This window comes from Onychostruthus taczanowskii, unplaced genomic scaffold (assembly GCF_017590055.1).
Source record: "Onychostruthus taczanowskii isolate IOZ18803 unplaced genomic scaffold, ASM1759005v1 scaffold38, whole genome shotgun sequence".
NCBI classification, from domain to species: Eukaryota; Metazoa; Chordata; class Aves; order Passeriformes; family Passeridae; genus Onychostruthus; species Onychostruthus taczanowskii.
Genome location: NW_024501237.1, coordinates 2717564 through 2745326, shown reverse-complemented (window position 1 = coordinate 2745326; position 27763 = coordinate 2717564). Strand labels below are relative to the sequence as shown.

The window sequence follows — 27763 nt, the reverse complement described above, 5'->3', positions numbered from 1 at the left end:
TGATGCAAACTAATCCCAAATCCAGATGCAGCTATTCAAATGAACGGGTTTGATTTCATCTCCCTGGAATTACGTGCAGAAATTGCTGGATAGGGATGGAACAAATCTCATCAGATGTGATTAGTGTCACAAAATCCAAGTCTTAGGAGCAGTTAAAGACTTGTCTACTATAAAATTTATCTGAAAACTGAATACTGTGGTTTGGCTTGCTTTCCCATTATTCCAGAGTGTTTTTGGGGTTGTTTTTTTTTTGTTTGTTTGTTTGGTTGGTTGGTTTTTTTTTTGTTTGGTTTTTTTGTTGTTGTTGTTTTTTTGGGGTTTTTTTTTGTTTGTTTGTTTGGGGTTTTTTTGTTTTTTGTTTTCTTGGATTTTTTTAATTCCAAGTAGAACAAAAGAAAAGGCACAATCATGTTGTGTGAATTTTGGTTGGATCTGGTCCCACTGCACTTGAAGGGATTCTGGAGAAGGATTCCCTGACTCCAGTTTTTTAGTTATGCTTCCTCTAGCTTTAAAGCCTAATTTCTACTTCAGGCATGCATCCAAATTTGCAGCAAATAATCCATCTCTTTCTGGGCTAGAAAGGAACTATTTATAATAGTTACTTAAACACAGTCAGCCAAAAACCTAATCCAAGGGGAATAGAAAGTTTTTTTCAAAGTTTTTATTAGGAGCGGTTTATATGAATTTAAAAAAGGAAGAAACTGATAAAACTGTGTGTATATAAATGCCCTTTTCTCCCCCCAGAATAATTTCTTCTGAGTCTGCAAACCGCCCCAGGAAGCCTTGCAATTGTACTAAGTCTCTGTGTTTGAAATTGTAAGTACAGCTTGGTACAGTTTTTCATGTTTTTTTCATTTAAGCCTTATTTTTAACATCACAAATGTGCACCAAATATCAGAATATAATGGTTTTAAGTATGTCCGAAATTTTATGTCTAGATGCTGATTTAAAGTGGATATTGGTGAAGATGTTGCAGAGCCTGTGTAATTTTGCAGCTCCTGTGAGCTGTGTGGAGCATAACATTTAAAAATGTCTAATTTTGCATTATGTACCTTATTGCATGGTGGAGCCAATTCCCCTCAGCAGCTCTGGTTGCCCTGTTGGTACCATGAGTGAAATGGTATCTCATGGTATCATTCATGGGCATTTACTGTACTTTGGTGAAGTGATCGGTAATACCATGCTAGATCAAATACATCAGCATGTATTGGGCTGTGTGTATTTTATTAAAGGATTGAATAGACAAGTGATTCTTCACTCATAGGTCTACATCTTGCTTATCCATGAGATATTGTGCTGTTCCATTCCATGTATTTGTAAGCATTTGACACAAAAATGTTTGGAGCTGAGGAGAGCTTCTTCACCTTTATCAGAGTCAGTTTACTGATGTTTCTGGGACAGGAATGGGAGGAGATACTGAAATTAATCTGTGGTTCCCTGAATCCTAGACAATGAAGAGGAAATCAGGGGTGTGGTACTTGAAGGGGAAGTGATGCAATTGCATCTGAACCCAAATTAAGAAGTTTGTTTAAACTCTTAAGCTTGGGTGTCTTTTTGTTTAGTGCACCCCACCTCTGTATGGCGAAGTGTGCCCTGTGTTTCCTGGTCTCAGACTTGTCTGTTGCGCAGCAGGAAGGTGTGTAGCTGTTTTTCAGATATTTTGCATACATGACTGGCCTCACAGTGCCCAATGTATGTTAGAGGTGTAGGGGGTTAGGTCTTGGTGCCTGAATGTGCCCTAGAAATGCTGGGAGAGGAATGGCATCACTGGGAATAATTTGCACCTTTAGAATGCTGTTAGGAAGCAAACTGTCCTTGTAAATCATTGATGTTATGTGTTCTGGGCATTGGTGCAGAGCAGATGGTTAATTCACTCTGGCACAGGTGCTTTCTCTCTAGTAAACCTTTTTTTTTTTTTGTCTGGAGGGGAACTTACTTTTTCCCAAATCCTCATGTAAGGTAGGCACATAGCCTATTCTACGAAGAAGTCAACTCAGTTATTTGCTCTGGATTGATGCTGGCCCTGGTTCTTTCAGAAACCAGGACTATTCTACCACTGAATTTTAAAAAAGAAAGGAGAGCTACTACAGGTTGTAAAAGCTTTGATTTAATTTGTCCCTGGGACCATTCAAGGTGCTAAAAATCTCCAAAATCCATTTCAATCTGAGGAAGGGTTGCAGTGGGCTCCGGGACAACCCTAATCTAGTTTATGTCGTGCTAGGCTGGGCAAGGCACAGAAAGCCAGTTCAGCAATGGGTTTAGGCTCCAAAAAATGTCCATACACCCCCAGCAGGATTTGAAAAGCAAGTGAAGAGGCTCATCAGTTTTTAGCTATTAGCTGGTGGTCCTGGAAGCTTTGAAACATGTTGGAGTTTGTTGCGGCCTAAAGCCATGTTTGAGCTGGGAATGAATGTGGTATTTCCTTGTATTAGATCTGTGAGTCTGTGGATCGGTGAGATGTTGTTTTTGATGGGAGGCACCAGAGGTACATAAGAGGCATGGCAACATGATTGGCTTTCCCTGACCATATTTTGCTGCTTTTTGTTCATATATATGTCTCTTTTTCAAGTCTGCTTTATCCTCACTCAGATCCTTCCGTTGGTTGCCTGTGCTTCAAAGTCTCTGAGATGTACCAATTGTTACCCCTTTTCTATTCTTCCATCCCAGCTTAAGGGCAAAACTAACAAAATAAAAGCTCCTTGCTGGGTTAATTTGTCTGTTAACTGCCACTCCAATTTCTTGCCTTTTGTTTTGGCTCTATGAGGGCTCCTGGCTTGGACTGACTGGATCAGGAGCTGGCTGTAAGGTGGTGCAGCAGACTGGCCCTCAATATGTGGGTGACCCAAGAGTCACTCTTGGAAAAAGTCTCATTAGCTTCTCTTGCTGCTTGGGGGACCTGTGCTATGTGATGAGTTCAGGTGGATACCCATGAGCTCTGCCTGTGTCTTCACACAGCAGCTAGACTTGCACTAGAGGATTTTGGCTCTGCAGTGAGGCTGGTACTGCTTGCACATGTGGAGTTGAGCATAGGGTGACCTGTACCCATATTGGTGCCAGAGTAGGGACATCTGGTACTGCAGTGTGGGAGTCAATACTCACACACCAATGTAATGGTTAATATTTACAAATGCCTTCTGCATCTTCTGTTTCAGGTATTGTGACTGTTTTGCAAACGGTGAATTCTGCAATAACTGCAACTGTACAAATTGTTATAACAACCTGGACCATGAAAATGATAGGCAAAAAGCAATAAAGGTGAGGGGCCTCTTCCCCTGCCCCCTGGGATCAAAGTCATTTAGCTTCTTTTTTCTGAAGCTCCAGAGTGGGGCAGAGTGGGTGTATAATGCCCTGATCTCCTCCCACATGTGCAAGGCTTAAGTTCTTTTATTGCACCTCTAAATTCTGCTCCCTGCATGCAATGACTGACCCTTTGGGTCTGCATTGACAGGCCTGTCTCGACAGAAACCCTGAAGCCTTCAAGCCCAAAATAGGGAAAGGAAAGGAAGGAGAATCGGATCGGAGGCACAGCAAAGGGTGTAACTGTAAACGCTCGGGATGTCTCAAAAACTACTGCGAATGTTATGAGGTATGATGCATTATCTCATTTAAAAATAGTAGATTTTTCCCTTTAGTGTAGTGACTTCTCTCATTTGCTTTGTCTCTTCCTTGTATTGCTATGTTTTCTTCTGTTTGTTTCCATTCCTGTAATGTTACCTCTTCTCCCAGAAGTTTGCACATAGAAAGCCATGTACATGGAAAAATTGGTCACTACTGTTCTTTATTCACAATTTTAATTTTAAACAATTTAGCAACTTTGAACTTAGGCTTGGATTTGTTCTTTACTGAATAGCACCATTTCCTAAAGAAATCTACTGTACCAAGTCCCTAGGAGGAGTTGAAGCAGCATCCCACAGATACTGTGGGATAGAATGTGTCTTTGGAATTCAGAAGCAGAAGTTGTTGTTACTTCATGTGCTAACTGATCAGTCTGTGGATGTAGTGATAGTGTAGAGACAGACTGATCTTTCTCAAAAATCAGCTGTCTAAATTTCACTAGAAACTGGAGGCTGATGAAGAAAGGGATGAGTGGGAAACCACTTATTTACATTCTATGCTCTATGATTCGATTGAACTATACATTCTGGGACATCTCAATGTGAGGTAAGAATTTACAGAAAAGACTACTACCTGGGAGTTTGCTCTAATTGGTAAGAGATTAAAAGATCTCCTTTTTGTTGTGGTTTCTTATAAGGGGAGCCAAACCTGCAGCAGGTTTCTTTTGTTTGTTTCTTATGTTTTGTTTGTTTCTTTCAGGCAAAAATCATGTGTTCTTCCATATGCAAATGCATTGGCTGTAAAAATTTTGAAGAAAGCCCAGAGCGAAAGACATTGATGCATTTAGCAGATGCTGCAGAGGTCAGGGTGCAGCAGCAGACTGCTGCAAAGACCAAGTTATCTTCCCAGATCTCAGATTTGCTGACAAGGCCAACACCAGCCCTCAGCAGTGGTGGTGGGAAGTAAGTTAATGCTGCACCCTCTTTGAGTTGTTTCTAATGCAGGTTTTTGATGTGTGTGACAGGTATGTCCCTGTTATCTCTGAGCCTTTTCTGTGTAAGCTATAGAGGTGGGAGCAGTCAAGTGAATGGAACACTTTGTTCCTGTAACAATAGGGATTCTGACCCACCAGTTCCTTTGGCTGTTAACTGAGGCTTATTCACTACCTAAAGGCTCTTGGAAGCAATGGGGTAGATGAAATCTCATCAGTCCTTGGACTAAAAAGTTGCCAGCCCCAGAGTTAGGTGCCTTGTGTGTATTTGCAGACACTAAGTTGGTGTCCCTTTGTTTCAGGCTGCCCTTTACGTTTGTCACCAAGGAGGTGGCCGATGCAACCTGTGAATGCCTCCTGGCACAGGCAGAGCAAGCGGAGAAGACGGGCAAGTCCAAAGCTGCTGCAGAGCGCATGATCCTGGAGGAGTTTGGACGCTGTCTGATGAGGGTTATCAGCTCTGCAGGGAAGTCCAAAGGTGACCCTTGTGCCATGAACTGCTGACTCATGCACATGAGCCACAATGAAGCGGACTGAACAGAACACTTAAGGCACAGGGACACTTTGGTTTAGCATAAAGGATGGATTTAATAATATTTGTTAATTTGGTGCTTGTTGTAAATTGACCCATGTAAGATTGAAATGAAAAATTCTTTTATAACCAGATGTAGAGCCTTTTAAATCTTAGCTAAATTCTCTTCTATGTCAGACAATGCCTAAAAGTCAGTTCTTCTTCCCAATGTACAGCTTTTACCCTGGGTTTCTTAAGAATTAGGTGTGTTCTCTCCTTTCCCCCAGAATAATTGTCTGAAGGGCATATATAAATTATTATAATATATATTATTTACAGTATATGGATTTGCATCACTGTGCATACAGGAAAACACAGGTGATGTCACCAGCCAAGTCATGCTTTTGCTGACAGGCCTGTAATATGGAGGTACCAGTGTATCCAAGATAATTCTGAAAGGAAATAGGTAGAAATAAGCATCTAAATGGAAGGTAGTACTTGTATTTAGGACCTGACACAGCATGTCCCTGTAGTGCATGGAGCACTGTGAGATGCATAGGCAATAATAGAGGGGTTGTTTGCAGATGTAGCACTGAGCAAGCGGTGGAGAATGTTTCTGGAGCAGGGCCCAAGGAGTATAGAGGCGAATGGCATTACAGAGAATTTTTGATAGGAATGGGGCAGAGTGCTCAGGTGTTTCTTAAGCTGGAACTTGAAGGCTAAGACAGTGGCCTGTCCTCAGAAGTGAGCAAGAGCAGCCACACCAGACTGTCTGCCCAGCGTAGTGTTACCAAAGTATGTAGCAGATTGATGCTGTTGTTTGGGTGAAGCTTGGTTTATCAGAGGTCTGCAGCACGCTAACCCCTCACTGGAAGTAGGGCTGTGCAGTCCCTGTTTTTTTCTAGGATCAAGCTGTAACCCTGGGAAAGTGTTTAGGCCTGAGAAGCTGAAGTCACTGGAGATGACAATCTGCACCTGAATCAACTTAAAAATGCAGGTAGGGATCATGTTACCCTGCTGTGGGTATTCAGGATGCTGCTTCTCTCCATGTTGGCAATTTACGTGGCATAAGGGCTCTTATTTTGTTTAGAATAATTGTGAGAGCTGTGATCAGAGAAAGTACTAGCACAGAATCAGGATTGCTACAAAAACAGACACAGATCCTTTCACACTAAATGGGGGGCAATCAGCTATAGCTGGGCATAGACTAAGGCAGGGGATTTTTTTCAGTATTTGTTACAGGCAGTATCAGATCACATTTTTGATAGGGGAACACATTTGCAGAATTAACTTGGTGGGTTACTCACCTATCATGAACATCCATTAACCATGTTTAATCACAGGCATTTTTATTACCTGCCTCACTGCAGCCTGAACTAGCTATGTTTTTTCCAAAAGGGATTTTGCATTCCTTCTATAAAACTGTAAATACAGAGAAATGCAGGGCTAGGGTGGGGAGAGGTAGGGGCTAGGCACACCAGCAGCAGAGATTTGTGCCTCTGTGTGTGAAGGCAGTAGGGGGGGAGGATGCTTCACCTCTCAGCCCTGTGCACTGCACAGAAGGCCCTTGACCCTTCTCTGGTGCCTCTTTGAAATGCCTGGGAGGCTTGAAGGGCTTGGGAGGCAGTCAGCAGCAGTGGTGGGCTCACAGACCAGGTCTGACCTGCCAGTCACTGTCTGAAGGGCTCTCTCTGCTAAGGACATCTCCCTGAACATAAATAGCAATGTTTGTGCAAATCTCTGAAAAGGGAATCCACCTCTCGTGTAAGTAAATGCCACATTTTTTCATTATTAGGACTTGGATTTACTAAAAAATCAGTGCAGTAACTTTACCTGTAGATAGTGCAGATATTCCGTTCCCTTCTAGTGACCTAATATAGTCTGTCCAGTAAGATTTGTATAAATGTAAATTAGTGTAAGTGAATAAAGTAATACCTACTTACGTTATTTTTCAAACAGATTGCAATATGCCTTTTGTTTAGACTTCAATCTGTGTTAATTTTGTATATATTCAGTGTCTTACTCTAAATTGCACCTTTTGTGATGTGTATTTATATACAGTGTGCAAAAGCACTTGTGAAATTTAGATTACAGTTGTAATTATGTATGATGGCATTGCTGGAGAATATTTTGCTTGTAAAGACTTTGAAGGTGCAATCAAATGCTCTTAGTTCTATTTTGTTTTGAACAAGCTTTCTCAAATATTAAGCTTGGATTCCTCTCTCCCTTCTCCCTGGTGTAGAGTGTATGAATTGGTTTTTGTACTTCCTTAGCCATTTGCATCAAACTGCTGGACAAGATTAACAGTCAAGTTCATCCAGTTACATAAAAAATAATTGGGAATGGGGCAAGGATTCATTTTATAGTTCTGTTTACATCCAAAAGTAGAAAAATTAAATTTATATTTACAAGACCTATTCAAAGAATACACTTTTCTATATTGTACAAATAAAACAGTCAGATAAATCACAAAAAATAAACATTTATACTATTCTGTAAATACGATTTTTTTTGGCACTCCTTTGCTTCAGCACTGACAAATATACACAGAAGGTTTGTCACTGAAATATCAAAATAAATTGTTAACACTAGGTCCACTTCTGATGAAAGTACTGACTTGGATTTTCAGTGTGAGACCAAAAGCTACCAGAGATAAATAAATCTCTGTACAAGTATCCCTTGGTTACTGGTGTGCTGTCATGCACACCAATCCATGGCACAGTTCATAACTACTCATCTTAGAGCTGGAGGCAATGCAAGTGTTCCAACATTACATGACTGCAACCAATCTGTCACTGAGACTTCAGAAGCATTTTGCCAGTTGTCCCAAAAATCACATGTCGAGGGGAGGGAATATTTCCTGCAAAGTCTCTTGTAGCTGGAATGGCTCCGTGACTGTAATGGCTTCACTGTGGATTTTTGCATAGATATTTGGATTGGGGAAAAAAAAGCCCAGAGGTTCTGGTTTGTTCCTCCCAGCAGTGATTGTATGAATTTCTGTGGTGCTGCTGCTCTCAAAGCAGAGCTTGAGGGGTTGGGTGCAGCAGAACTAAGGGAAGGAGGAGAAACCCAAACCAACCAGAGAGTTTTGTCAAGTCACTGGTAGGCAGAACCATACCTTTAATATTATTACTGCCCTAGGATGTGGCGGATCACCAGTTTTCATCCCAGCTCCATCATGGATCTTGAGAGTGACTGAACAGCAGGTTTTGTGGGAATTTGTTGTCTTCCATCTCTGGATGCAACTCCAGTTTTGCATGGCAAAGGGAAACCCCTTAGTTCTGCTAAACTTTGCTGTTTCAGGCAAAGCACTGGAGGCAGCTTCCTTGCCATGGAAATGAACTAACTGAAGAAGCCTGTCCTACTTGGTGGCATCAAAGCTATGGTTCAAGTGATCAGGAAACTCTGAAAGGAGGGTGCTGTGTGCCCTGGGCTGCAGGACACAGGCCAGCCCTGGGAGGATGGGACCATGAAATGGGAACTGAAATGCTTGCCCTGCTGCAGCACACCCATGTATTCCTGCCCCTGGAGGGTACTGGTGCTTCTGGATGCCACTGGACACAACAATCTGGTCACAGGCTCAGCACTGAGCCTGAGGATCTAGACTGGACCAGTATCTTTAGCTGTTTGATGAGACATATTGGAAAGGAGATTAGAGCTTGTGTACAACTTGAGTGCCACTTTCTTCTCACGTCTTTGTTTTCAGATTTAAGTAGAAGCTCTGCAAGCTTTCCTGCCCCCAGCTTTTATAAAGCACAGCTTTTTCGTGAAATCCAAGTGCCAGTGCATGTGATTCCCTGCAACCCCATCAACTATCAGTTTTCTTCTGGCGAGAGCACTTGCAGCACTGAAACCACCCAGCACTTCCAGGAACACTGCAGTCTCCTACCCCTGCCCCAGGCACCTGGAGCAACCGTGGCTCATCCTGACCTGCCATCGAAGTTTCATTAAATTTGTGGCTGCTTTGCAGGACTGCTAGAAAGGACAGGGGATGGGATAAACTTCCTTGCTTTGCTCAGTTAAACTCTGGTTAGGGGGTTTGCAGTGGCCCAAAACATCACTGCTTATCAACACTAGTTTTGCCAGCATTGTTGCCTCATGTGTGTTGCCTAGATCTGTCCAGCACTGAGCCTAAGCAAGGAACAGCCATCCTTGGAACCACAGAGTACTCAGTAAGACCAAGTGTGTGTTGAGCTTCACTGACAGCTACCCAGTGGTGGTGGAAACAAATGCTTTCCCTTCAGTCTCTTCAGTTTGTGCTTTCCACAAGGGTATTTCAAACTCAGGTGTTGGGCGGGGCGTGTTCTTACATTTAAGTAACACCGTGTTATTTCCTTTACTAAGACTGTGTAGTGGTTGTTGATGCTCATCTCCCCCTCAAATAAATGTTTTGTGAGGGTGGGAAAGAGGGGGCTTTCTCCCAGAAGCTCCTGGAAAACTTTCTGCTCTAGACACAAATGCCACAGCTTGGTATTTTTGTTGGCATCTCCTACTTTGCCATATCGGTTTAGGACTTGTTCTGAAATGCTTGTTATGTGGTGCACACTGGCTGAGGGCAGACTCACACCACCTAACTTTTTTACGTAGAGCACTGACCTGCATCTTAGCCTGCTCTCATCTGCCTCAAACAGAGCGGCAAGACAAGCCTCACACTGCAAGTCCAAGGCCAACTGCTCGGCCACCCAGCCAGCCGTGCAGGTGAGGCTCTGTGCGTACAGCGACAGATCTGTCAGCGCGTTGCTCAGGGCAGAGCTGGGCAAAAGCAGGCCTGTGCTGTAGGGGTGCTCTGGGGCCAGAGTCCTCCCAGGAGCTGGGTGATACTGAGCACGAATGCTGCCCAGAGTCACGGCTCTCCTCTGAGACAGGGATACGTCCCAGGGGCTGGCAGTGCCACTGCTGGGTGGTGAGCCGGGGGCCAGGCTGCAGCTGGCCAGCAGCTTGTGGTAAGCAGCCTGGAACACAGCGCAGGTGGGGCTGCCACTGCTGCCACAGGCTTGCTGGAGGGCCCTGACAAACTGCTCCAGAGGGTCCAGGCTGAAAGCACGTGTGTGGAGGTGGTGGGAAGGAGTGCCTTTTAGACATGTGTGGTTGGAGGAAAGCCACTTGAGGCTTTCAGCATTGAGCAAGAAGCTCAGAAATCCCAGCTTGCGTTTGCTCTTAATAATGCATCTCCCCACAGAGTCTGTTAAGTTGACAAAGCAGCTCCTGGCCTCATCAAAGAGGTTGCTTATTTTGGTATAATTCCCAGCTAGCAAAGGCTCCTTTCCAAAGGGACCTCTGCCGTAAAATACATTGCAGAGAGAGCTCATCAGACGCACAAACTTGACAGTCCCGCTGCAGTTCTGAAACGAGGCCAGGCCCAGCTTCTGGAGGTGCTCCAGTGCCTCAGCAACACCCTCGCTGAACAGCAGGGTGGCAAGGTTGACCTTCAGGTGGTAACTCCCTTTACTCCCAGCCCTGCCCGACTCAGGACTGCACAGCTCCAACACCTTCTGCTCGCCCAAAGTTGCCAGCTCCACCACGTGCTGCCACCACATGGTGTCACCGAGCCACTCCACCTTCTGGAAGCACTGCAGAGCATTCCTTATCAGCAGGAGGGCATGCCGAACATCAAAGAAGTACGCGATGCTGTGAGCAGAACCAGGTGGATGCTGGAAAGTGCACTGAATCCTTTTGGGATCTATCCTAATGCCCAAAGCTCTGGCAGTCTCAGCACCGCGAGCAGAGGCACCCGATGTCACAGCCAGGACCACCATCCCAACGCTGTTCAGTTTATGGATGGCCTGACGAAGGAGCTGAGCAAGGAAGCGGCCGGACGTGCTGTTCACCAGGAAATAGCCCAGGGGAGCTGTCCAAGGGCTCGAGATGCCGACTGCCATGAGGATTATCGCTTCCGAGGCCAGCGGAGCTTCGTCGGCGTCAAGGACGCCTGCTCCCAAGTCAACAAAGCCCGTCAGCTGCTTGCTCTGTGGGTCCCACTCCTGCTGCTTCTGCAGGGACACGTCCTGTACCAGCACGGCGCAGTAGCGGCAGGCCTGATCCTCTCTCTCCACCTTTTCCTGAAGCCGGAGAAAAATGTCACTGCTGAAGCCCGCAGCAGCCTCGTTATTAGACAGCCAGCTGAAAAAAAAAAAAAAAAAAAGGCAGGATGTGATTAGGAGACATGATTCTGGAAAAGTTGAAGCAACAGGCAGCACTTTTTACCACTTAGGACGTGGCCAGCCATGCCCAGAGCTGCAGAGCAGGCTGACACATGCAGGGCAAAGATGCTTTCCTTCACGCATAGTCCGAGTTTCTTTCCTCTCACCCCAGTGGTGGGAAGCCAAGGAAAGTACTGACCACGCAGGGAAGTAACAAAGCAGCTTCAGGACAGATCTGTTACACCTATTTCTACACGAGTACTGGAAATGAATTCTGAATGAATGAATGAATGAATGAATAACTAAAAACTTGCTTTGTCAGGCTGTAAGGATGAGGGAGGGGAAGAATCTTCCGTAGGTAATCATAGGCCTTAATATGGTAGAGATGGAGAAGACAAGCAAATTGCCTCATTTCTGGTGAGTAGTCTGCCATCTGCCTCCAGCTGTGCAGCTCTCGAGGCAAATCTGCTTAAGAAATCACAAAAGGTCAACTTTAGTGAAACAAATAAATGGCTGGAAACAGAGGGATGTATGACACAAATGCACTGCACAATACAAGGCCTCTGGAACAACTCAGTCCTGAAGTCTGGCGTGAAGTGTAGGGCTCAGACACGGTACCACTGTGCCTCGCCTCTTCCTTGGTTAAGCAAAGACATGAAACCGGGCCGAGGGAGTGCACTCTGCCTCAGCAAGCATCCCGGCAGTACCTGAAAACTGCGCCTGCAGCAAACTCACGATTTCCTCAGAAAGCTGCCGCTTTTCCGCCAGCTCCCTGAGGATGCTCGGCACGCTCCTGCGCCGCGGCGCGGGGCCGCATCTCCCGGCGGCGGGCGGCTGCTGCTGGAGCCGCGGGGCGCCCGGCGCCGGCCCGGCCGCCCGCTGTCCCTGCAGGCTGTAGTTGTGGTCCCCGGCGGGCGGGCTGGGCAGCGGCTGCTTCAGCGCTCGGCCGGGGGTCCTGCTCCTCCTGCGGCCGGCGCCCGGCGGCTCCTGCCGGGGGAAGGAGAGGGGACGTCACGGCACACGGCGGAACCCCCGGGGGCAGCGGGGAGCGCGCCCGGTTCCCGCCCGCACCGAGGGGAGGAAGCGGGAGGGCACGGCGCCCCGCCGCAGCTTCCGCCGCAGCCCGTAGCGCTCGAAGTCCCCTTCGGCGAAGTGTCGGGAGCAGAGGATGGCGCCGGGGCCGGGCCGCCACGCCCGGCGGCTCCGCGGGTCCACGCGGTTCACGGCGCGGATCCACTCGCGGCGCTGCGCGGCGTCCACCGGGAACCTGCGGCAGAGGGAGGCGGCGGGATGAAGGAACAGAGGGACGGAGGGAGGGATGCGGGGCGGGCGCACTCACTGGTGGAAGGAGATGCCGCGCTCGCGGCTCCGCCCGGTGTCGCGGGCGGTGCAGCCCAGCGCGGAGCAGCTCCGCGTCATGGCCGCCGCCGCCGCGCCTGCCGGCAGCCAGTGGCGAGCGGCGATCCTCGGCGCCAATGGGAGCCGCGCCTCCAGCCCCTATTTATAGCGGGGCCGGCAGAGCCCGCCGTCTCTCCCGCTGTGCACCCGCTGAGCCGCGCCATGCGGCCCGGGCAGCGCCCGCTCCGCGCACGGCGTCTGCCCGCCGAGCGGCCGCGGAGCCCAGCGGGAGGCGGCAGCGGAGCCGTGCCCCGGCTGCCGTGAGGAGGTGGGTCCGGGCTGCCGCCCCCGGCTGTGGAAGCCGGCTGAGCTCCCGTGGGCTGTTCCCCCGTCCTGGGGTGGCCCCTGTCCCGTGATGAGCCTCACTGCTGTTCACATCATGAGCACGCCATGATTACTGCCCTTGAGCTGAGGACAGGCGGCACCGCGGCCCCCGCGCGGCGCCCCGGCTCCCCCGCTCCTGGCGCCCCTAACCAGTCTCCCTCTTCCCCAGGGCCTATGGCTGTTCCCGCCCCGAGGGACACGGAGGACACGCGTGGAAGGAGGCGGCTGCACACCCCCATACACACCCTCCTTCCACCACCACCACCCCCCCCCCCCCCCCCCGTGGCTCCCCGCCGCTCCCCAGGCCGGGAAGGCGCGGCCCCGCCGCCGCCCGGAAGCCGCGGGGCGCGCCCGGAAGGCGGTGGCGGCCGGGAGGCGGTGCCGGGGCTGCCACGTTGGAGCAGTCCGGGGACGGTGAGCGCCGGGGACGCCGAGGTGAGGGCAGGGACGGCGAAATCCTCTGGTTTATTACTGCTCTGCTCCGGTTCCCGTCGGAAACGGGGCGAGGGCCGCGGTCCCGCTGGCCGCGCGGGGTGCGCCCGGGGCGGGGGAGCCCTCGGGGTGAAACGGGACCCAAAAATGAGGCGCTGGGTGTCTGGGCAGGGTCTTCCCGGGGCTGGGTTTGCTTCGTGCGTTCAGGCAGAAAGCCGCTGTGGGGTGCTCGGTGGCTCGGTGCTGTGAGAAGAGGGGTTTCACAGCTCTTGAAGCTTTGCCCACGTTTTCCTGTGTGATGTTCAGCACCCGTCTGTTTCCTCTATGTGTCAGTGTTATTCTGCTAAGGGAGTTATTCCTCCCCTCCCCCGGGTATCCTCTGGAGAAGACGGCCTGGGTGTCTGTCTGAGGGATATCTTTAGGAATATGGTCCCTTCCGCTGCTTCTGCCGAGTCCTGATGCGGCTCCCGAGCCCGCGGCAGTGCAGTCTCGCCATGCACCATTTAAGCATCATCACCTCTCTTGGTCTTACTTTTCAGCAAAATGAAGCTGAAGGAAGTAGACCGTACTGCCATGCAGGCATGGAGCCCTGCCCAGCAGCACCCCATTTACCTGGCCACAGGTGAGTTTTTTGGGAAGCACGTGCTAGAAGACCTCGGGCTGTGTGCAGTGGCTGCACACCATGAATGAAGAGGTTATTACTGAAAGCTGTAGGAGTTACTCTGTGTCCCGGGGGCTGGAGGAGGTATACGTTGTGGGGTTTGAGTGGAGTTCTTGCACTGTGCTGGTAAAAGCATGCTTTGCATTCTGCAAGTGATAGTGAGCATCCTCCTCTTTCTGCTGGGAAAGGTGCTACCAATCCTAAGCAGTAGTCACTTGTGGCTCCTTTGTAACTTTAATCATGTTCTGTGCATCGTCAGGGAGAGGTACTTGCCCAAAGCTTTTCCTGCTCATACTCATTAAGAAACACCCAAACAGCCATGGGGAGGAGAGTTGTGTGGAACAACATCTAAGTAAGAGAAACAGAAGCCTGACCCTATTTCAGGATCGTTTTTGAAAGGATGATGTTTTTGTTCCCCTTCTTGTGCTGCATTTGCAGTTACTGCTCTGTGTGTCATGGCTTTCTCACTGCCAGGTGTGCTTCCTCACAGGTACATCAGCTCAGCAGCTGGATGCAACCTTCAGTACAAGTGCTTCTCTGGAAATATTTGAGTTGGACTTAGCAGACCCTTCACTGGATATGAAGAGCTGTGCCACGTTCTCCTCCTCACACAGGTAGGCAGTGTTGTAAGAGAAAAGTACAGTGTGTGGACTTGTTACGTGTGGTAGGTGTAGAAATGTCACTTCATGTGGTTTGGCTGCACTTGTTGTGGAGAGAAGCAGAAGTTCAGCACTGAAAGATGAAGGCAAGTGTGTGTAATTGATACTGTGGGACAGTGATCTTGGACTCTAACAAAGCAGCTCATGCTTTGATATAAACAAAGTTTTTGAATATATGCGTGGACCCTTTATCTCAGCAAACCTCTCAAAAGAAAACAGAAGAAAATGTGAAATTGTGAAAATATGGTGGCAACTTTTCATGTTGCACCATCCTGTTTGTATTAAGGCATTTCAGGGGGACTCCTGTAACATAACTAACTTGGGTTATGTTGTAGCCAAATTCCTGGCTGCACAGCTTCTCTCAGCTGTTAGTTCCTTACTGCCTGCTTATCCAGACAAATATTCTTAGCATCAGAGCAAACACTTTGCATCTCAGCAGCACTCGTAGCAGCTCTCTGGCAGAGCTGAGGTCAACATGTCCTGCTGATCTGCTCAGAGCAGGAGACAGTGTTGGATTTTTGATGTTTATTATTCTGCATTGTTTTAACTATGACTGAGATTCTTCAAGACTTGCCATTTGCTTTCTGAATTTCTAGAAGCACTCCTTAGAGCCAGAATGCAGTGCTCCTTGGAAAGTACCTCACTTTACCAGCAACAGAAGAATTTGACTTTGCCCCAGAAAATGCATTAAAAATGGGGCTGAGGATTGTTTGTTTGTTTCTAATTTAAGATTAGATAGCAGTGTATACGTCAGGCTGTATTTTGGTTTTCAGCAAATGAAAATGTCCAGGTGATAGACACATACAAGATAAATCCTTAATTGCTCTCCAAGCAAAGTTTTGCGCTGCTTTTATAGAACCATAATTTATCTTGGAAAGACTAAAGGGCAAAAGTAAAGTAATTGCACTGTTAATTTTTGGGGTTTGTTCCTCATTGTTTCCTGCCTTCATTTTGGGTTGTTTTAAGTCCTGTTCAGTCTTGCTGGTGATGCCTGGACAACCCTGTCAGTTACTTCATTTCTCATAAACTTGTACAGTTAGGTGCAGAAGCATAAAAATCATACCCAGGGATGGGTCTGTCTGATATCACAGACCCATTGCCATTTGTGGCATCATTCTTTGGTGGGCCCCTGCTGTAATCACAACACTGGGAGCCTGAACACTTGGCTGTTGTGGTATTTCTCACCCAGCAAAGGCTCTTTGGGTAGCTTTCTGCAGTCCTATCTTACCATGCTAAAGTTGCTGTGATTTCAAGAGGTTACTTGAAAATTGCCCAGAGGTAACAAATAGATGAGCAGTATTACAGTGAATGCAAAGGTGTCTCCTTGCCTTCTTCCAGTCAATGTGGGTTTGCTTTCTGCTTGCATAAGAGCTGATAAGTGGTTGTGTCATTTTATGCAGAACATATTCTTTGCATGGCTAAGTGCGCAGGAATGCTGTGTTGCTTATGCAGGAGGCTAATTGAGTTGAAGGGAATTTGGGTGTTTACAGATGGACACAATAGTGTTCTTAATTTCTGGAAGTATGTTTGATTCCTTCACAGCCTGAAAATGGGCTGTGCTCCAAGAGATGTGTCTGTGATGTTGGCTAAACTTGCTGAGTCCCTGGCATGGCAGACAAAACACTTGCACAGATATGGAAAAGCATATGGAATTTTTCTAGTTTCACCTGTTTCTTCTCCTATATGAAGCTGCTTGCAGATAGCAGAGGTTTTTCTCAGGCTGTAGCTGGATGGGTTTACAGCCCTTACTTTGATGCCTGCTGTTGTGATTGGGAGCACTTACCTGGTTTTGAAGGCAGGAGATGGAGATGTTGTTGGTTGTGCACGTTGTGCCTCTTGTTAATAAGCAGAATTGGGGCATGCCTTCCTCATGGAAAAGGTTGTGCTGAGACTTGTCCTTAGGGAGAAAAGCAGGCAGTGCTTTTCTCTGACTTTAGCTGGGGTGAGCAAAAATGGGATGTACCAACCTACAGGGAGCGGGTGGTGGATGGGTCTAAGACTGTGGGGCCCTCTGTGTCTTGCAGGTACCACAAGCTGATCTGGGGCCCTCACAGCATGACCTCAGGGGACAGAGTGTCTGGAGTCCTGATTGCTGGGGGTGAAAATGGAAATGTCATCTTGTATGACTCGGCCAAAATCATAGATGGAGAGGCTGAGGTAATAATAGCCCAGAAAGACAAGCACACAGGACCAGTGAGAGCACTCGATGTCAACATGTTCCAGGTTGGTTTTTCTGCTGTTTCTCTTCACATACCGTTGATAGAGGAGTGGCCTACCTTAACTTGTAAACTCAGATGTTTCTGCTGCTTCCCCTCCCCTGAAAAGCATGAACTATATTTGGGTTTTGAGTGTCTGTTTGGATTTAGTAGGAAAAAACTGCCTCATTACTGGCATTTCATAATGGGGAATGAAAGTTCTTTAATTTGTTCTTTCCCCTCATCAGTTTACCTTGTCAATTTAGTTGATCTTTTTAGCTCTGCTTATGTGTCAAGTAAAGGTGCTCTTTAGGGTGTTTTTAGTCAGTCTCTTCTCTTAGCTTCTGTGCATTGTGCCAGTCACACAGAAAGGAATTACATGCTCTCATTCATTTTTCTGGTGAGATCAGTTTTCAGGTCTCTCCTTTGGGGTTTGGGTAGGATCCAGCTTCAAGGCCCCCTTCCTAAGAGGAGACAGCAGGGAAACACAGCCACATGGCCCCTTGAACAGAAGGGCTCTCAAAACCAGCAGTCCTTCCCACATCACCAATGAGCATTTACTTCCTTCTAGATACAGTGTGTTGTTTTTTCCTTGTTGCCACCAGCTGTGTGAGAATTCAGTTGGATTTGTTTCCTAAATAACACTTCTGTCCCTGCACACTTGCCTCCAGCAAGGCTGCACTGTGTTCATTGTGTCCTCTCTGAATCACTTGCTGTCCCTTTCTGCCTGTTGTGAACTCAGGACTTGCCTGCTATCAGCCACAAAATGTGACCAAAGGGCACTTGGTGACCTTGGCTCATGTTGCCCTGCCTGGACTTTTGCATCCCAGGTGCAGGAGTACTTTGGATGGCTGCACTCACTGTGGGCAGGGCAGCAGTGCCACACTGTGTCCAGAGCCAAGCTCTGTGGTGGCCAAAACTGCAGCACTGCTTCCTCCTCTGCCCTGTCACTATTTTCCCTCTATCTTTTCCTATTTCCCAGATAGGGAAAATTCACAGAGTCCTGCAGATCTGATGCCTCCCAGCAGCTAAGGCTGGGAAAGCTGATGCTGAAATACTCTTAATGTCTATTAATATTTCCTACAGACTAATCTGGTGGCCTCTGGTGCTAATGAGTCTGAAATCTATATTTGGGACTTGAACAACTTTGCTACACCAATGACACCAGGAGTGAAGACACAGGTACCAGATTTGTGTTTATTAAATTCTCCAGAGCAGACTCTTGAAAAGGATGCATGGCAGTTAGGTGACAGCTGATTGAAATTTGCAGTTTTAAAGCAGTCTCAGGAGCATGGAGGAGGGGAAGCCTCTTGAAGTCAAACTTGCTGCATGCAAGGGTGCCTGGATGCTGCTGCTTTTGTAGCCCCTGGAGAGCAGTGTCCTGGCTGTGCCTGTCAGTGCAAGTGTGCACAGGTCCATGCAATGAGTGGTGTGCTCAGCTTCCCCTGCAGCAACCCGGGATGTGCTATCTCCTTTATCCACAACAGACCTGCAGTTTTAGCTCGCTGCACAAGTCAGCCATGTCTTCCAGTGGCAACTTTTTGTTAAGAAATTGTATTTGGCCAGGGAAAGCTGTAGTGTCCCCTTAATCTTTGAGAAATGTTGCATTTTGTCAAGCAGCAAGCAGAGTCTCTCAGGCTACACTCCTTTCCAAATGCCATAACCATTACTTGTCTTTTAGTCTTCCTCTGCATGTTTCACTGCATGCACGGATCTGAAGATGGTGAAGGTACACAGAGAAAAATAGGAGAAAAGATAAAAAGCAGCTGCTGAGAAGTCAGATGATCAGGCAGTAGGTTTTGCAGTTACCTTGGTGGCTTTCAGGAAGTGGTTTAATTGTTGTGCTCAAGGTCTGGTGTTTAGCCTGTGTCTCTTAAAGATGATCTTTGGGGAAAAACAATAGTCTTTCACCTTGTGAAGGAAATGGAAGAATGGGAGGAAGTTGTTTCAATGCAAGTATGCTTCTGTTGCTGTTACAAAATTCCACAGAAGTTCATGGTTGCTGGAAAATGGGTTTATTACTGCATGATAATTTGGAGACAAAAAAGTGTGCAAATGGGATGAGAAGTAATCTTCAATTTAAAGGTTTTTACTTTAAACTCTGTGGGGTTTGATTGCTTGGTTTAGTTCAAGTAATTTATTAACATGTAGGCATTTGAGAGGATGTCCACCTTAGAGATCCTGTAAAAGACTTATGTCTAATAGTGATTTTTTTTTTTAGGCTGGGATATCTTTTAGTCCATGTGCATAATGACAACTAGAAATAATAGGGCAACAAGAGCTGGGTTAACACTGCTTTTAAATTTTGGTCTAAAAATAAGATTTGGGGGGGAATGAAAAAACCTATGGAATTTCTCTAAGCAAACCTTTTTTTGTTTTTAATAAAGACCTAATAGTACAAGACAAAAGAGCAGTTCATATGTCTGGTTATAGTTTCATGGAGTAATTTTCTGTTCTTGAAGACAGTTTTGCTTAATCTTGCTTTAATGACTAAAGTGTAGTATTGTAAAGCAGAAAATAACTAAAGAGAGAAATTCTAAAAATCAGTGTTTTCAGGTGTTGCACACTACAGCATGTGTAGAAAGAAGCCAGAACACAGGCAGTAGACGGGGCACTCTCCTTGCAGATTTGTCACTTAGCAAGTGCTGGCAGGGGCAGGGTTTGAGCCTGCGGTGTGGCGGGTTGTGACAGGCTCTTGTGTGTGTGCGGCAGCCTCTGGAGGACATCAGCTGCATTGCATGGAACAGGCAAGTGCAGCACATCCTGGCGTCCGCCAGCCCCAGCGGCCGAGCCACCGTCTGGGATCTCAGGAAGAACGAGCCCATCATCAAAGTCAGTGACCACAACAACAGGGTGAGTTCTGTCCTGGCTCTCTCCTGCAGCTGCGGGGTGCTTGCGCAGGGGTGCAGGGATGGGTTGTGGCACCCCTTTGTATGTGACAGATGTGGCATTCACGTTCTGCGTCCAGTTTGGGGCCCTCAGTTTAGGAAGGATGTTGAGATGCTTGAACGTGTCCAGAGGAAGGCAAAGAGGCTGCTGAGGGGCTTGGAACACAAGCCCTGTGAGGAACGTTTGAAGGAGCTGGGATTGTTTAGCCCGGAGAAGAGGAGGCTTAGAGGTGACCTTATTGCTCTCTACAACTTCTGAAGGGAGGTTGTAGATAGGTGGGGTCGGTCTCTTCCACCAGGCAGCAACTGACAGAACCAGAGGACACAGTCTCAAGCTACGTCAGGCAAGGTATAGGTTGGATATTAGGAAAAAAATTTCACTGAAAGAATAATAAAGTACTGGAATGCTCTTCCCAGAGAGGTGGTAGAATCACCATCTCTGGATGTGTTTAAAAAAAGGCTGGACATGGCACTGGGTGCTATAGTCTGGATTCTGAGTTGAGGTGTTAGGATGTAGGTTGGACTCGATGATCTTAGAGGTCTCTTCCAACCTCATTATTCTGTGATTCTGTGAAAAAAATTACTTTGTCCAGGATTTTTCTCCTGGGAAGCGGAGAGGCCTTAGAGAAAAGGAAAACAATTATTATCTCATTTGCTTCTCCTGTGTTGTGCTCGTCTGGGATGTGTTTGGAGATTGTTTACCCACAGGTGATTGTTTCATTGGATTCTGGTGTGAGTTGTTTTGACTCAGTGGCCAATCAGTGCCAAGCTGTGTCGGGACTCTGGAGAGAGTCACAAGTTTTCATTATTATCTTTTTAGCATTCTGTAAGTATCTTTTCTGTATTCTTTAGTATAGTATAGTATTCTTTAATATGATATAGTATTATAGAGTAATAAATTAGCCTTCTGAGAACATGGAGTCAGATCATTCCTGCCTTTGTTGGGGGTGCCTGGCAAATACAGTAGACCGAGATACTGGCCCAGCTTGCCCTTAGGGGTGTATTTATGCAAGAGGGGTTGTCAGCATTTCAGTTAAAATAGCCAGATGCAGACTGAAGCAAGGCAAGGCACTCAGGTGTCCTAGCAGAGCGATGATTGAATTTTGAGAAAATGCTTACTGATCTGTTTGGGGCTACCACAGAAAGATTTTATTGATTTTGCCACAGAGAAGTGTGGCATTGAGCAGGTTACAGGGATGCTGCCTCCTATAGTTACAGCCACCATGCCACCCCTTTAGGCAGTGCAAAAAAAAGCCTGTTCAACTCGTGGAGAGTGACGTATTTGTACAATTTTCTATTGTTTTAAATACAATATCGTTATAACAAACTCCAAAGGTACAGCAAGAGTTAAAAATTGAACTTAGAAGTAGGTGGTTGGGAAGTACCTCTTTCCTCACTGTATTATTTTGATAAACTATGTCACTTTTAGTGCTTTCTAGGTTTGTTGCCTGACATAACAGCAGCACAGTAGGCTGTCTTCATCATGTGATGGTAGTCCTGTGATACGATGTTCTCATGACAGTAACCTCTGCCTAAGGTTGGCTTTTATTAAAATAGCAATAAAAATAATAGAGTAAAAGGTTTATATGGTGAGCTTTAGTGTTTTCTCACATTAAAACCTAGGACTGTGAAAAATCAGCACAGTGTAATCTCTCTGAAAGGGCCTTGGGAAATTTAAGTGCAAGTCTCCTCATTCACAGGAATAAGGAGAATTTCCAAGTCTGAATGCAGTCAGAAATAATGCCTGGAAGAACAGCTGCAAATTCCCTTGCAGTGGTGTTTTACCATGCACACAGACATATTTGGGCTAGTTTTCTTTTTCCTTTAGTGCTGCTCAGTTATGTGATGCTTTGGCCCAATGTCTCCCCGCAGATGCACTGCTCAGGCTTGGCGTGGCACCCTGAAGTTGCCACCCAGATGGTTTTGGCCTCAGAGGATGACAGGCTGCCTGTTATTCAGATGTGGGACCTGAGATTTGCCTCCTCACCACTTCGTGTTCTGGAAAGTCACACGAGGTATGAGTCTTGCATAGCGTGGTGTGCTCCATGGTATTTGCATGTGGGTGACTGTTCTGCCTTGTACATCCCACTTCTGCTGTTCCCTGGGAAGGAAGGCTCCCTTGCTGCTGGCAATTTCAGCAGCAGCCAGTGCTGGATGCTGGCTTGCTGACCAGCCAGCCCTGTGCCATGAAAGACTTGTGTTTTTGGATCTTGGTACTCTGAAGGAAACAGGCCTCAAAATTAAATAAATAAACTAACTCACCAGGCTGCTGAAACAGTGAAGCTACTTGTTTGTTTCTAAGGTTTTTACAAAGAGGAAGCTAAGGAAGAAAGAATTAGTAGCAGTTAATTTTGGCTGAATAACATACTAAGGTGCACCCAGGCACATCCTCATGTGGGTTTGCAGTTTCTGTGCCCCACAGTCCCCTTCATTTTTGGTCTAGTGGATGATTTTGTTAAATTCTTGTCCTTCCTCCATTGTTGGTGAAACCTTCCTTATTGCTCAAATCCAGTGCTTGATTTAAGAAGGGAGAACAGTGTTGTGGCTTCTACCAAAACTTCTGCCAGTGGGTTCTGCTGACTTGAATGTCTTGCTAATAAAAAGCTGAATACTTCCTAGTCACTGACCTTGCCTGTGGGTTTGCACACTGGCTATTAATGACACTGCAGGCAAACAAACCATGTTGTCACTCATGCTCAGGTTCTCCCATATGACTGTTGCATTTCATTACCAAATACAATGGCTGCATCTTTATACCTTTTCATGCAGAAAATAGAAAACATCTATTTCAATAAAACAAGGGCTGATAACATTGAAAAATTCTTCCTGCTGTAAGAGGAATGGGTGGAGAGGGCAATTTGGCATGGAATGCTGAACTTCTGAATATGCTTTGTTTATCACCATTTTGCATTTACATTAAGCTTTGTTTTTGTTGTGGCTTTTCATGCAGGGGTATATTGGCCATTGCTTGGAGTATGGCAGATCCAGAGCTGCTGCTTAGCTGTGGGAAGGATGCTAAAATTCTCTGCTCCAATCCTAACACAGGCGAGGTATTGTATGCATACCACTTTGAACAGACATTTTGGGATTTTTAGAGGTGGCACATGTAAGGCAAGTGTTCCTGTGCTTGCATTCCTAGGAATGATGCTTCTGTGGGATGTTAACCCCTATCCTGTTTGCTATATGTGTCTTCTGAGCTTGTTGTGGTGGTGCAGGATTCCTTCCTGGTATTGTCAATATTACACATTTGTCCTGGCAGCTTCTCTCTTCCTGAGTAGTGATGTCCCTGTTCATTATAAGAGATTGAAATGGCTCCACTTAAACTAAGTATATGCTTCCTACTCTTTTGTTTTGGGTCCAGTGTGGCTGTATCGTTGTTGCAATTGCTTTTTTCCTTCTATAAGAACTTTATCCAGCCAGGAGGGTATTTGTATGTTGCCATAGTTGTAGCAGATCAGTGAGAGCCACTCAAATGTGTTCCCACCCCACCCTTCTGGGCTTGGGAATACCCTTCAAAGAAAATGCAGATCTGTTTTTGAGAGTGTTTGTCCCTAGACCAGGAGAAAGGCTTCAGACATGCTGGGGGGCTCCTTCCCTCCAGTGGGCAATAAGTGTGGCATGGGAAGTGTTTCTAAAATTCAGACATTGGCCCAAAAGTGCAAAAGCTGTAGAGTGTTGATGAGTTATCTGAGCTGGATCCTGTGCTGTTACAAAGTTCTTACATGTGGTTGAATCATGTTTTTATTAAAAATAAAAATGAGTTCTGTGGGAGACAGCATTTTGCTGACAGCTAGCATTTTGTTCCTTGAATTTCTCCTGGTTTATGGTTAAATATCTGCTGTAAAGGGAGCTTGTCTGTTCCAGGGCACAAAAGGCTGTCTGCCCAGGGTGCAGGTTTTGCCTTTTTTAGTTTTCCTGTGAAAACAGACTTCCTCCATGTAGCATGTGAGGATACTAAATCAGCTCTGAATAAGTTAGTGTGAATGTCAGCAGCTCACAGGGGGACAGCACAGACATACCCCACCTGCATAATTTGTCCTGTGAGGATTCAACAGAAGATTTAGTGGGAGGAGGAGGAGATGAAGCAGTGGTGTGTGATGTTCTGCTGTTTGGGGATCATCAGAGTTTGCCCACTGTCAGTGTGTGTGGTGATGGGGAGGCTGCTGGGGAGCAGGGAGAGCAGACCAGCCTCAGGGCACACGGGAAGGTTGTTGCTGTCGGGGAGGGTGCTCCATGAAAGCTCTGATTTGTTGGGCTTGGTTTTGCCCCCAGGTGCTGTACGAGCTGCCCACGAACACGCAGTGGTGCTTTGATATCCAGTGGTGCCCGAGGAACCCTGCTGTGCTGTCTGCAGCCTCCTTCGACGGGCGCATCAGTGTCTACTCCATCATGGGCGGCAGCGCCGATGGCCTGAGGCAGAAGCAAGTTGACCAGGTGCTGAAAATTGTTCAGAATAGGGACAGAAAGGGGGGCTGATCAAAATATGGGAAGTCTTCAGTGGCTGTCTGCAGCCCTGCTTGCAGGAGTACCGCTTCAGCACAAATAGGTGTTTAGTTTATTAGAGTAATGTCATTTTTGTTTTTCCCCCTTGTGTTATTGAAGCTCTCCTCATCTTTTGGGAACCTCGATCCCTTTGGCACGGGCCAGCCCCTGCCTCCCCTGCAGCTTCCCCAGCAGACTGCCCCACAGAGTGTGGTGACGCCTCTGAAGAAGCCACCCAAGTGGATCCGGCGACCCATGGGAGCATCCTTCTCGGTAAGGATGAGACAGGGATGGGCAGGGCTGGCCTGGCAGCTAGGGAGATAGTGCTGGCACCTGCTGAACCTCTTAGAAGGGGGGAGTTCAGTGTGGTGCTCCAGCCTGGGAGACCTTCCTCTTTGTTGTCATAATGGGAGATGTTCGGGGCAGCTTCCAGACAGGGCACTGGGGACAGCAAGAACCTGACCAAAGTGCTTGGGAAAGGAAACGTTGCTGCAACATTCATTCGTGTCTTGGCATTAGGGCTTCGCTTTTGTTTCTGTGCAGTGCTTGCTTTAGAGTAAATAAATATAACTGTGGGGGAATGAGACCAAAGTGGGGCAAGTATCTGAGACTTCATAGCTTCAAACTGCACTCATGTGAGTCAGTAATGGTGGAGAACGCCCAGGTTAGCTTTGATCAAGGTAGCAGGAGTTGCTGTAGCAGCACAAGGGTGGGTTCCTCCATGGTTGGTTTGCAGAGGAGCCAGCTGAGGGGACGGCAAGCTCAGCTTTTTTGCTCCTTGCCTCCACTTTTGCCTTATTTTCTAAACCCACAGGCCATTTATTTGGGAATTTCTGGAGATTTTAGCCCATCCATTTGAATTTGATTTCTTTGCTGCAATACTGCTCAATTTTCAGCATCATGTCTGTTTATTCATGATCTGGTGCGCAAATTAAATGCAATTTTCTCCTGTCAAAGAGAAGTGATGTTGCCTAGCCACTGACTGATGTGTCATTTTATGATGTTGTTTATTCCCTTATTTGTCCTGGTTTCCTAGGAGCCAGGTGTCAGTCTTTTCCCTGGCTAGGCTTTTGTTCTTTTCTAATGCAAGTTTTACTGGACTCGCCCGTGCAAATTAACTTCGAGCTATAGAACGAAATAATATCATAAGCTCCTCCTAATTATTTTCTTGTGTTGATTTTACCTCTTCAAACGTTATCACAGCTTACTGCCTATCTTTCAGTAGAGTTTCTACTGCTAAACAGCCTGGCAAGAACAGGACAGACATCATGCTTGAGCATTTACTTAATGATGTCAAGTAAAGGTTTCTTTGGTAACTGCATTGCAATATCATGAGGTACTCCACTGTTGCTGGGTACTGCATAGATCCACAGCTCTAGCTCTCAGTTTCTGGTCTGTCTTTTGTCTGAGAAAAAAAACAGACACAGGAATGGCTGTGCTTACAAATCTTATTAAATGTGAACCTACTCATCCAACAAGCTCCTTTCAGGCATAGAAATATGAGATGAGGGGGAAACAAATAAATGAGGAGATGTCAGGAGTGTTCAGTTATTGGACAATAATCATATATATGTTATATAAAATACATTTTGATACATGCTCCCCTGCTGTATACAGTATTTTCACATACTGTATGTGTGCTTCAATTCCAGTTTGGAGGCAAGCTGGTGACGTTTGAGAATTCCAAGCCTCCACAGCAAGCGGGCATGGAGCAGCAGCAGCAGCATCCCCATGTCTATGTGAGCCAGGTTGTCACAGAGAAAGAGTTCCTGGCCCGCTCAAACCAGCTGCAGGAGGCTGTGCAGTCCCAGGGCTTTGTCAGCTACTGCCAGAAGAAAATCGACATGGCCCTGGCTGACTTCGAGAGGAACGTGTGGGCCTTCCTAAAGGTAACAGGCTGGCAGCCCTGCAGGAGCTCCCCAGGCACTGGGAGAGCCAGAAGGTCATTCCTTCTGCACATTTAGCTGAAGAGGTGCTGGGAACCCAAAGCTGCAGGCTGTGGGAATACTGCCCATAAGCCATGGCATTGCAGAAGAGGGAGGGTCCTCAGGACCGGAGCTCTTTGTGGGGTTTGTGAGGAGTCATGGCAAAGCAGAGGTGTGGGTGAGGATGTCCCATGGTTTTGGATGTTTCCCATCAGCACATATTTGTACAGGGAGCTGGTGAGAAGGATTAAAGCTCTGGGATAACTTCAGATGGGCTTTCCACTGTTCACTCTAAGCATTTAGATGTTTCCAGGTGAAGCAGATAAACAGATTGTTCACCTGCAATAACCACATGGAAGCCTTGCCCATCTGCTCAGGTGCCCAAGTCACTGAAGATTTTTGTATTTCTCTTTATTACATTTAGTCTTCTCAGTCACTAAATCTCCCTGGGTCATTCGTACCAGTGAGGGAGAAAATGAAAAATTGTGAATTGCAATATAGTCTTTAACTTTTTAAAGGTGAACTTCGAAGAAGATTCACGTGTTAGATACCTCGAGCTCTTAGGATACAAGAAGGATGATCTGAGGAAGAAGGTAAATGTGCCATATGTGAGATAAATAACTTTTGAATTTCAGAGTTTAATTTCAGAATTCTAACAGGAAAGTGTTTACTCTGTTGGATTTTTTCATTAGTTGTGTCTTCTTGCAATATGGATGTTCAGTGGAAATGCCAGAGCAGGCAGCAGACTTCAGAGGTGTGTCTGCATCTGACTGTCCATTGTTGATGTGAAATTCTCACTCATCAAGAAGCTTTGATATTTGTTAATTCAGGATATTCATGTAACTTTGCTATGTGACCTCCTTCCACTCGAGCATGGTGGAATGGGATCTGCTTTTAGGCTTTCTGGCAGAAGAACATGTAAACAGTTTTCATTAACTAGACACGGACAGTCCTTTTTGTCTGAGGGAGATATCCTGCATTTTTGAAAGGAAAAGAAAAAAAAACAAGCCCAGAGGTGAAACGTGGTTACATTTGGAAAAGCAAAATTTGGATTACTAGGAAGCAATTTGCACATCATTATAGAACTTTCTTCCTAGCTGGAAGATTTTTACTCAGTGTTACAGAGAGTTACCTGCTGTGCCTTTTGGCTCTGTTGTTTTCAATTGTCTACCAGGAACTGCCTAGTATTTCTTCAGTTCTGATTCAGTGGATTTTAACATTTAACTTATTTTCATTATGTCAAACTAATGTTTTATTTTCAAAGATTGGCTCCATTAAAGTGTCATTGTGCTCACAAATTAAATGTCCTTCAGGGCAAAATTAATATGATTATGGGGGAAAAACCGTGGTTTTGATAGGAGTTTGTCCTCAGCTTCTAAATATTTGTGTAAAGGCAAGCACAGAAGGGTAATCCTGTTATTGAAAAGCAGCTCTCAATTAGAGAATGCAGTTGAAGTTTAGTAGTGGTTCTGCAGACTGGCATCATGAGATTAAAGCGCACTGCTTTTGCTCTGGGTTTGTATGCCCTGTGCATGGGGAGGAGCTGGGAAAATGGGCACAGCTGAACTGGGTGGCCTGGAATGCTGTGCCTGTTCCATTATT

General features: G+C 46.5%; 3 protein-coding genes across 17 annotated transcripts in view; 2 read left to right on the top strand and 1 right to left on the bottom strand.

Annotated features, from left to right (window-relative positions):
- The window catches only part of LIN54 (lin-54 DREAM MuvB core complex component), a 37787-nt gene extending 32640 nt beyond the window's left edge, over nt 1-5147 (top strand). For all 5 annotated transcript variants that reach the window (XM_041412217.1, XM_041412216.1, XM_041412213.1 and 2 more), the window contains 5 exons: nt 745-816; nt 3153-3255; nt 3449-3586; nt 4315-4517; nt 4849-5147. In XM_041412217.1, coding sequence (XP_041268151.1) covers nt 745-816; nt 3153-3255; nt 3449-3586; nt 4315-4517; nt 4849-5050 — 718 coding nt within the window. In that variant the 3' untranslated portion in view covers nt 5051-5147. The remainder of the gene's footprint in view (nt 1-744; nt 817-3152; nt 3256-3448; nt 3587-4314; nt 4518-4848) is intronic.
- A 2530-nt stretch (nt 5148-7677) lies between these two features.
- THAP9 (THAP domain containing 9) lies at nt 7678-12633 on the bottom strand. Its single transcript, XM_041412212.1, has 5 exons — nt 12537-12633; nt 12269-12464; nt 11905-12184; nt 11512-11662; nt 7678-11177 (listed from the first exon to the last, which is right to left on the bottom strand). The coding sequence occupies exons 1-5, from the start codon at nt 12614-12616 to the stop codon at nt 9254-9256; spliced, it is 2631 nt and encodes an 876-aa protein (XP_041268146.1). The 5' UTR covers nt 12617-12633; the 3' UTR covers nt 7678-9253.
- A 582-nt stretch (nt 12634-13215) lies between these two features.
- SEC31A (SEC31 homolog A, COPII coat complex component) overlaps nt 13216-27763 on the top strand; it is a 39713-nt gene continuing 25165 nt past the window's right edge. For all 11 annotated transcript variants that reach the window (XM_041412028.1, XM_041412026.1, XM_041412025.1 and 8 more), the window contains exons 1-12: nt 13216-13354; nt 13891-13973; nt 14503-14626; nt 16696-16894; nt 17953-18048; nt 19579-19719; nt 21627-21769; nt 22705-22804; nt 24027-24188; nt 24357-24509; nt 25889-26125; nt 26680-26754. In XM_041412028.1, the coding sequence (XP_041267962.1) occupies nt 13895-13973; nt 14503-14626; nt 16696-16894; nt 17953-18048; nt 19579-19719; nt 21627-21769; nt 22705-22804; nt 24027-24188; nt 24357-24509; nt 25889-26125; nt 26680-26754 (1509 nt within the window). In that variant the 5' untranslated portion in view covers nt 13216-13354; nt 13891-13894. The remainder of the gene's footprint in view (nt 13355-13890; nt 13974-14502; nt 14627-16695; nt 16895-17952; nt 18049-19578; nt 19720-21626; nt 21770-22704; nt 22805-24026; nt 24189-24356; nt 24510-25888; nt 26126-26679; nt 26755-27763) is intronic.